The sequence below is a fragment of the Raphanus sativus genome, chromosome 5, assembly GCF_000801105.2.
Source record: "Raphanus sativus cultivar WK10039 chromosome 5, ASM80110v3, whole genome shotgun sequence".
NCBI lineage: Eukaryota > Viridiplantae > Streptophyta > Magnoliopsida > Brassicales > Brassicaceae > Raphanus > Raphanus sativus.
In genome coordinates, this window is record NC_079515.1 from 36,382,499 (window position 1) to 36,391,196 (window position 8,698).

Consider the following 8,698-nt stretch of genomic DNA (forward strand, 5'->3'; position numbering starts at 1 on the left):
GTGAGTTGTTAGAAACTTAGAGTAATCATAACTAGAGTAATCGAGAGAAGATAAAAAATGATTTGGTAAAAAAAGAAAAATATATAATTTAGCAAAAAATTATTTTTTGATTTGGTGAGTTGTTTTACAATTTATAAAAGATAAATGTATTCTTTATGACTCATTAATTTATATAATTTAAACTAATAAAACTTTAATAAATACCAATAATCTCGTTAAAGTTTAGAATTATACATCTTTTTAAATCGCGGTTCTCGTTAAAATGCATACAGATTTCTAAAAAGATAAATTACATTTTGAAAACGACAAAAAGTATGAAGTTAACTTCTTTCATCAAGTCGCAAACAATGTGCGCCACTATTTATTCGAATTGCGGCGGTTGAAAAGAACAACTTAAATTTGAACTTCCCTCGTCTTTTCGTTTTTTTCCTTTCAGATTAGCGCAAGTTCTGTCGGTTGGTCGGTCCCATGTAATAAAAACTCCCGCGCGAGGGCATTTAAGTAAATCTCCACACCCGAAATACTAGGGTTTCCGCCCCCGCCTTCCTCCCTAACTATAAAACACCTCTCCGTTTGTATTGTCCCTCCCTAACAACTCGCCGTCTCTCTCTCTCTCTCATTCTTGATCATCAAAGTTACCCCGCTCCGATCGAAGATGTCAGAGGGATCAGTAGAATCGAAATCGAAGGTAGACTCTGCAGGAGAGTTATCAGATGTTGACAACGAGAACTGCAGTAGCGGCGGCGGAGGTGGAAGCAGTGGTGATACGAAGAGAATTTGCGTTGATTGCGGAACACTCCGAACTCCTCTCTGGCGCGGTGGCCCTGCTGGTCCTAAGGTGAGTTTATTCACAACTTCAATCCTTCTCGATCACGATCACTGTCCTAATCTGAATCTGTTTTTTGTGTAAAATGCATGCAGTCGTTGTGCAATGCTTGTGGGATCAAGAGCAGGAAGAAGAGGCAAGCAGCAGCTCTTGGAATCAAACCAGAAGAGAAGAAGAGAAAGAGAAGAAGCAATAGCAGTGATAGTGATCTAAGCTTCGATGAACATCGAAACGCTAAGAAGAAGATCATCAACAAAGGTGATGATGATGATCTCACCAGTAGTAGTAGTAACAGCGAAGGAGTGAGCAAGTATTTGGATTTAGGTTTCAAAGTTCCGGTGATGAAGCGATCGGCGGTTGAGAAGAAGAGGCTGTGGAAGAAACTCGGAGAGGAAGAAAGAGCCGCCGTGCTTCTCATGGCGCTCTCTTGTGGCTATGTTTATTCATAAAACGAAGAAGAATTCGTTTCTTTTTTGAGGGAATAATTAATTTAACTAGATAGAGGAGAGATATGTATGAATGTGTAATAGTTAGTGATGTCGTGTTTTTTTTTGTTCTGGTTCCCACTAATGTTATGTATCTATTCTATTAAAAGAGAAGTCACAACTTCTTATTCATACAACTTCTTATTCATGTGTGATATTTTAGAAAATGAACTACTTACTAGAGTTGGTCAAATTGTATTTTTAATATTCATATTATTTCATCTCAATTACTAATCGTCATATTTTCTCCTAGACCAAAACAAAACTATAATTAATCAAACATTAAACCAAAAGCAAACTGTAATTAACCAAACCTAACAAAAAAAATCATGAAACAAAATAGAAAGGCACAAATGAACATCTACAATCATTATTATACTATAATTCATCAAAGTCGACCAATTCATTTTAAAGCAACACTTTCTTTCCTTCTTGGTGTACATGGCGTTATCAGTTTCACTTTATTTACAGAACTTCAATTATAACTAATCACAAGTCTGAAGCATTTTGTTTTTAAGCAACAGCTTCGTTGCTTCTGGGTGTACATGGTGTGATCAGTTTCCCATGATTTTTAGAATTTTCTTCTGGTCATTTGATACAGTTTCATTGTTTTAGTTCTTTCATATGTGAATAATTTTTAAAGTACATTCATACATTTTGAAACTCTTATATGAACTTCATATGTGAATAAAACTTCTTCCATCGTTAACGATCGAGACTGAATTTTTTTAAAATAATATTTATATCTATTATATTAATATTCAAATTAAATAGGATATCAACTCATATTCAGTTATAACTATCAAAAACAAATCAACTTTTAAAAATAGATAGATTTTCGTTTGATTAAAAAAACAATATTATCTTTGATATAATACATATCATTATCGATATTGAACAAAAATATAGAATATTCCAAGCATTCTTAAAATATCATAGATTGTTGCCTTGATTTTCTGTGATATTATCCTTAATTCTTTCGAAATATTCAAAACAAAACCACCTTATATACTACAATCACGTTATATAACAACCAATTCAGATAATACTATATTTTAAAAAAATCTTTTATAAATCTTAGAGAATATACTTAATTGAATACACTAATACTAAATAGACAGCTATATATACAGATAGGAAGACTCATAATATTCTTCATCACTACAAACTCGAAACTTTAAAGCCATGTTTCAGAATAAGATGATTTCTTTGCTCAAAAACGTCAAGCCCTTCAAGTAAGGATGGCTCATTCAAGTGAAATTGCTTCATTCGTGGAGACAGAGAACCAAATATGGAGGAGATACTCTAGAGTTAATCTTCGCTGATCAGACTGTGAGATGATTAGTCCTTATCTGTTTTTAGTAAGATTATGCGTTTATGTACTAAGTTTTGATCTCTATTATTTGATCAGGGTGATAAAATTCACTGTTCGTGCAAAAGGAATTACATTCAACGTACGCATAGCAAACTGCGTTTTGGTGAATGGCGACTGATAGACACGTTTTCGGTGTCCATGGCAACAAGAATGTATTGTCCAACAAATTATATATGTTTAATATAGTTTGTATACTTATATATGTTTACCATTAATCTATTTGTATATCATTAATCTATTTTACCTTAAACCAATTTTTTAAAAAACTATATAGTTTATTCTCCAAATTTAAAAAAAACATAATGTTTAATTATTTACTCGATCATATAAATCTATGGAGCTAAAAGTAATTTTTTAAAAACTATCTACATTTATCTCATGATATAATAACTTTGAAAATGACAATAAAACAATTATATACACATAAATGAAACAAAAGCGGGCGGGTGAAAATCTAGTTCATTTGTTAATGAATTTACATATTGAGAGCAATTCAGTTTAATTAACGGAAAAGGTGTTTTGAATTTTTAATCCTTTCATTGCATTTTGCATTATCGAGAGTTGGTAGTGATTCTCACTCGCTTTTTGATGCGCGTGGGTTCATTTCTCTGTGGTTTTTTGTTGGTCTTGTCTCTATCAACACCACTTTTTGTTTTGTTTTGGTCCATTGGCGTCCCCGCTCCATTGATTTGAAATTTTATAGGAAGTTGGTTGGAAAGAAATTCAAATTGTCTGGTTCGAGTTTACTTACCATCTTTTTCCCGTTTTGTAGATGCATCAATGAATGAATGGCCCCACAAGATAAATACTATGGAGGAGTTGACCTCTCTAGTGTCTTGAGCTGTGCAGAGAGAGAGAGAGAGAGAGAGAGAGAGAGAGAGAGAAAGAAAGAGAGTCACACACATCATAGGGTCTTGAGCTGTGCATAAAGGGAACGATCTTGCCACCGTCAATGGATCCAAGCAAGTCCGGAGCCATTGCCAGAAACTATTTATTGTTCTTGATTCTTTTTCTAACCAGATATGTTACAAGAAAACGTCCGTCTTATTATCATCGATCACAAAAGTTTAGAATATCAAAAGCCCTAAACAACCTCTCTACTTAGATGACGATCAATAGAATCTCCAAGAAGAAGAGTAACATATTAACTCCTAAACATAAACAACAACAAAAAAAAATCATTAGTAATAATACAAAACAATTTTCTGATACAATCTGCCTTTAAAACTTCATGCAGATCAGATCATACAAACATTTCTCCAACCAGGTTTTACTGTTATCAGCAGATGGTCGTGTAAGTAATACAATACAAACTCCCCAAGTTGTCCCTTCGGTTGAATCCAATCAAACCGGGATGTCATCAATCGAGTACGCATCAAAGTCGAACTCGGTATCAACCGGTCCAATACCTTCCTGTATATATCAACACAAAATATTAATGTTATATATTTCATTTCCAAAACGCTAACGTGGGCTTGTGATCAGATTATGCGTTTATATAAAGAAGAGAGAGCTCATAATCCAAAACCTGCTTAAGAAGTGCGCTCATAAGATCTTCTTGATTACTATACTGCTCGTGGAACGCCATCGTCTCTGACTTCACCTTCAGGGAGCTTCCCCCTCCGTTTCCATAAACCTGGTGATGCGAGACCATGCCCTGCGGTGGCTGCTGCTGGTTCCGGCTAGTGTTGTTGTTGTTTCTTGAAGAAGAGTAGGCTTCTGAATTGGAAAACGCGTCTTGATGAGAGGAAGAAAGCATACTCCGCAGATCCCAATCGTTCTGTCTACTTGAGAACAACATGTCGTAGCTAGATGTGGTGAAACCTGCTGCCGAGCTGTTAACCTCGGAAGCAGAAGAATGTGGTTTCCGAAGAGATAATAAGCCTGGTGCACTCGCTAGCGGGAAGCTGTTCACGGGGAGTTCTTGTTGGAAGTTGCTGAAGGCCAGCGACTGTTGTTGAGTTGAGAGGTTGGCATAGCTTGTGGGTAACACTCTGCTGCTGCTCTCAGGGATACTGCTGCTCCTTCCCGAAGAGAAACCACTTATCTCAGAGACACGGTTTGGTAACATCGGCTGCCTGATGGATGATGATTGTTGTGGTCGTGAGAATGTTTGCTGCTGAGGCATCCGAAGGCTATGTCCTGCTCTTACAGCGGCAATCTGTTGTTGAATCGTCATTCGATGTTCTTGTTGTAAGCCAGCAAGCTGTCTTGGTTCCATACCGGTCGGGACACCGTGGAGCAAGTTCATTTTGGAGTTGTCGAAGCTGAAGATGCTTCTCTCGTCCACAATGGTGGTGGAACCACCAGGGAACCCTGGCTTAGAGACCAACGCAGCAGGCCGGGTTAGACCAGATGCTTGAAGCTGTGCAAGGCTCTGTGCAGGAAGCTGACCTAGCGCTTGAAGATCAAACCCATTTAGAGTCGGAAGAGAACAGAAGCTCGCGTCCTGACCCGTCGTCATAAACGAGTTGTTTAAACTGCCTTGGTGGTGCTGTGACACTCCTCCAAGCCGTCTTAGATATATTCTGTATTTCTGCAAAAAAAAAAATCATTTTTTATAATTTACCTATTTTTAGAATATATTTTTTCTATAAAATAAGAAAAATAGTTGAGTTTGTTATATTCATATATATATAAATTAAATTTTAGAAATTTGACTTTTATATTGTTTTTGTTATACTATTTGGTGTAACCGAAATATGTTTGATAAAATTTAAATGTAGTTTTAGATATAATTGGTGTAATTTTAGAAATGTGTTTTATTAGTATTAATATATACCTGGAGGTGGCTGGCTACGTTCTCCCTGGTAAGACCAGGAACATTCATCAGCTCCAATATCTTCTTAGGAACCGCCTCTGAGCCAGGCCATATAAAGATGAATCAGAGATATTTCAACAAAATGCAAATGTGAAAGAAGGGTTTGATGAAACTTACTTTCGACGCCGAGCTGATTAACAGCAGCAACAAACTGTTGATGCAACTCAACGGACCAGACAACACGCGGCTTCTTGAGATTGGAAGCGTCTTCCTCGTCACCTTGCTCTTCTTCACCTTCCTCGTCTTTCCGCTTCCGCGAGCTGCTGCCGCTGCTGCTCCTCCAGTTGTTGTTGTTGTTATTATTCCCTTCGTTGACAGAGGAAGAGTTGTTGTCATCATCGTCAGCGGAAACAGCTTCTCTCTGCTGCTGCTGCTGCCTCTCGCCGGTTGTCTCCTCAACGCTTCCGGAATGTGTAGTAGTAGGCATGCTCCACTCGATCCTCCTCTTCCGAACCACGTGCTGCCATATGTTCTTGAGCGCCTCCATACGTACAGGTTTGATTAGGTAGTCAACCGCGCCGTGCGTGACTCCTTTTAGGACAACACTCTTTGAATCATCCGCAGACATCACTGAGTTATTATAAACAAGGATCCTATCTTAGGACTCAACAGTTGTATTAAAAGATTTAAACTTTTGGGAATTGAATTAAAACAAACGTACTGATAACAGGCAAGTCCATCTCAAGACCGACATGTTCAAGGAGCTTGAAGCCGTCCATGTCAGGCATGTGAACATCGCTGATGACAATATCGAATCCATGTTTGTTCTTTCGGAGCAGAGACAATGCCATCTCTGCTCTGTTGCATTTCGTTACTGAATTGGTTCACAAAAAAAAACAGAGAGAGAGAGATTCTTCATCAAAAGTCAAACTAAAGACAGAACTGTTTTTGAGTCTCCTAACTAAACAAAGATCTCTCCTTTGAATTGACAGTTAAAACCAAAGCCTAGAGACTCTCAACACCCTAAACCAAGTCTGTATACAATGGATCTCTCAACATCAGAAACTCCCCCAGACATGATCTAAAAAAGTTTCTATTTTTAGGTTAATCAACACACATAATTATTGGGGGGGAAGAAGACACAATCAAATTACTAAACCGAACCAAAGAAAAAGATGTGATTCCGAACCTTCGTAAAGACAAGTCCTGAGCATCTTCTCTAAGATCACAAGACAAGTCGGGTCATCGTCAACGACAAGAACTCTAAGACCCGAGGGAAACATCTCCACCACTGACTCACCGCCTTGATTCTTACCCGAACTCGATCCGAGTCCTCCTCCTCCTCTTCCGTTAAGAGGATTCATCATCATCTCTCGGGAAAAAAAATAAAGGAAAAGGCTTTGAATGAAAAGGAATATATACTCCAGAAAGAAAGAGAGAAAGAAGGGAAATTGATTGGATTGAAGCAAGTTTGTGTAGAAAAGGAAAATTAAAAAGTGTTGAGATGAGACTTAGGAAGTTGAAGAAGACATGGCTTTGTCTCAGAGAGAGAGTATAGCTCTAATTATTAGAAGGGTCCCTTATTAAAAATTGTAAGAAGAATAGAAGAAAAAAAAAGATGGTGGTCTTAATATACATACAAACATGTCTTTTTGTAAATGCGGAAGCTGACCATGCCCTTTATTTTTCATCTTTCTCTACACTTGGACTATTTTATTGATTCGTTTTCAATTTAGATCCACTTTTCTTCTTTTATATATACTCAATTTTTGTAATTTAGTTATTTTATGTTAGACGATTATACTTCAGGTTCGAAATTGGAGAAAATTGATTAAAAACAATTTTTGAAATTTCTCTATTACGTAAAGATGTTTAAATTAAATCTATTTCAATTTTATATAGTTTTAGACTTTTTTTGTTGAGTGTCTTTTTATGTAAAAATTATTTGTTTTGTAGAAATCTTTTTTTTTAAGTTATGTATTGAATAGATACTTATTTTCATAATCTTTTGTATTATATTAAGTTGATCTTAAAATGTGAATATATTCAATTGAAAAAACATATGTTTCTTTTTACTGCATATTAGTAATTTTACATACTACACTTTCTTCATATTTTTATAGATTTATTATTTTGTTTGAAACTATAGAAGTTTGTTTACGTTGTTGATCGATTATAATTCAAAATGTTTTCCTAAGATGTTATTGTAAAATTTCATTTGTAATTACATGGAAACGGAAGCGGGTACGTGGAAGCGGAAGCGTATAGAAACGCAGAAACGAAGTTTTTTAAAAAATTTAGGAAGCGGGTACGTGTTGGAAATGATTTCATATTAAAATTATAAAAACACACATAAATTAAGTTTAAAATAAATTATGGTATTAATTACTTTAAAAACTTCATAAATTTATTGACATTATATATTTGAATATGTGCTATATCTTTAATAAAAACTTCAATGCATAAAGAAAATTTATAGTATTAGTTTTAATATTTGTATATTTCTATTCTCTTTAGTCCATTACTATTAAAATTTAGATTTTATATAAACTAAAAACTATGATTTTATATTTTTATGAATTATGACAATGGGTTTTAAAATAAAAGGGAAGCGTGATTCCAAAACGGAATCGTAAGCTTCCAATGTATTTTTAAAGAAAAAATTTTAGAAACGTTTTGGAAGCGAGATTCTGTAAGCTTCCACAAGATTCCGATTCCGATTCCGAAGCGGGAAGCGGACATCCGATAAAGCTTCACGTAGGTTATGAGGCACATGAATTGGTGTTTCTGAATTTAGCTCAGCGTGTTGGTTATTTTGTTAGGTAGTGAAAGATAAGAGTTTAGTTTTCAATTCTTTGAAAATATAGGGTACGAAAGTTAGTATAATTGGGAAGAAAGTGGGTCCAAAGACCCTTGATTCGTGGATCCAGCTCATTCATGAAAAGCTTAATTAACTCATTATCTAAAGTTGGAAGCCCAAACCTTAACACATTTTTCATTATTATTGTTACTTCCCCTTTTTTATAGTTTCCAACTTTTACCAATTCAAGAAAATGAATTCGCCTAAACGAAAAGCTGCATATATTTGACTGTTAAATTGCCCTTTCGATTTATGTAGTGAGAAACCATGCCTTATGTCTTATGGGGCCTACACAGTGCCGTGCCTACACTATGTGGGGCTAAGGCAATTTCAAAACTGGGACCTTTATAAAAGATTTAAAAAGTTATCATGTAAAATCTGAATTTTTATA

General features: G+C 35.5%; 2 protein-coding genes across 2 annotated transcripts; one reads left to right on the forward strand and one right to left on the reverse strand.

Moving 5' to 3' along the window:
* The first annotated feature begins 585 nt into the window (after nt 1–585).
* On the forward strand, nt 586–1,457 carry LOC108859829 (GATA transcription factor 17-like). The gene is made up of 2 exons (XM_018633739.2): nt 586–838; nt 922–1,457. The coding sequence occupies exons 1-2, from the start codon at nt 656–658 to the stop codon at nt 1,273–1,275; spliced, it is 537 nt and encodes a 178-aa protein (XP_018489241.1). The 5' UTR covers nt 586–655; the 3' UTR covers nt 1,276–1,457.
* Nucleotides 1,458–3,711: 2,254 nt separating this feature from the next.
* Nucleotides 3,712–7,044, reverse strand: LOC108863477 (two-component response regulator ARR1). Its single transcript, XM_018637911.2, has 6 exons — nt 6,637–7,044; nt 6,169–6,321; nt 5,625–6,077; nt 5,469–5,545; nt 4,215–5,222; nt 3,712–4,099 (listed from the first exon to the last, which is right to left on the reverse strand). Exons 1-6 carry the CDS (start codon nt 6,815–6,817, stop codon nt 4,031–4,033), a joined length of 1,941 nt encoding a protein of 646 aa, XP_018493413.2. The 5' UTR covers nt 6,818–7,044; the 3' UTR covers nt 3,712–4,030.
* Between the last annotated feature and the right edge of the window lie 1,654 nt (nt 7,045–8,698).

Coding starts and splice junctions, on each gene's coding strand:
- LOC108859829 (XM_018633739.2), top strand. CDS start 656: ATGTCAGAGGGATCAGTAGAATCGAAATCGAAGGTAGACTCTGCAGGA. Junction 839..921: donor GTGGCCCTGCTGGTCCTAAG/GTGAGTTTATTC, acceptor AAATGCATGCAG/TCGTTGTGCAATGCTTGTGG.
- LOC108863477 (XM_018637911.2), bottom strand. CDS start 6,817: ATGATGATGAATCCTCTTAACGGAAGAGGAGGAGGAGGACTCGGATCG. Junction 6,078..6,168: donor GATGGACTTGCCTGTTATCA/GTACGTTTGTTT, acceptor ATAATAACTCAG/TGATGTCTGCGGATGATTCA. Junction 5,546..5,624: donor TAATCAGCTCGGCGTCGAAA/GTAAGTTTCATC, acceptor GGCCTGGCTCAG/AGGCGGTTCCTAAGAAGATA.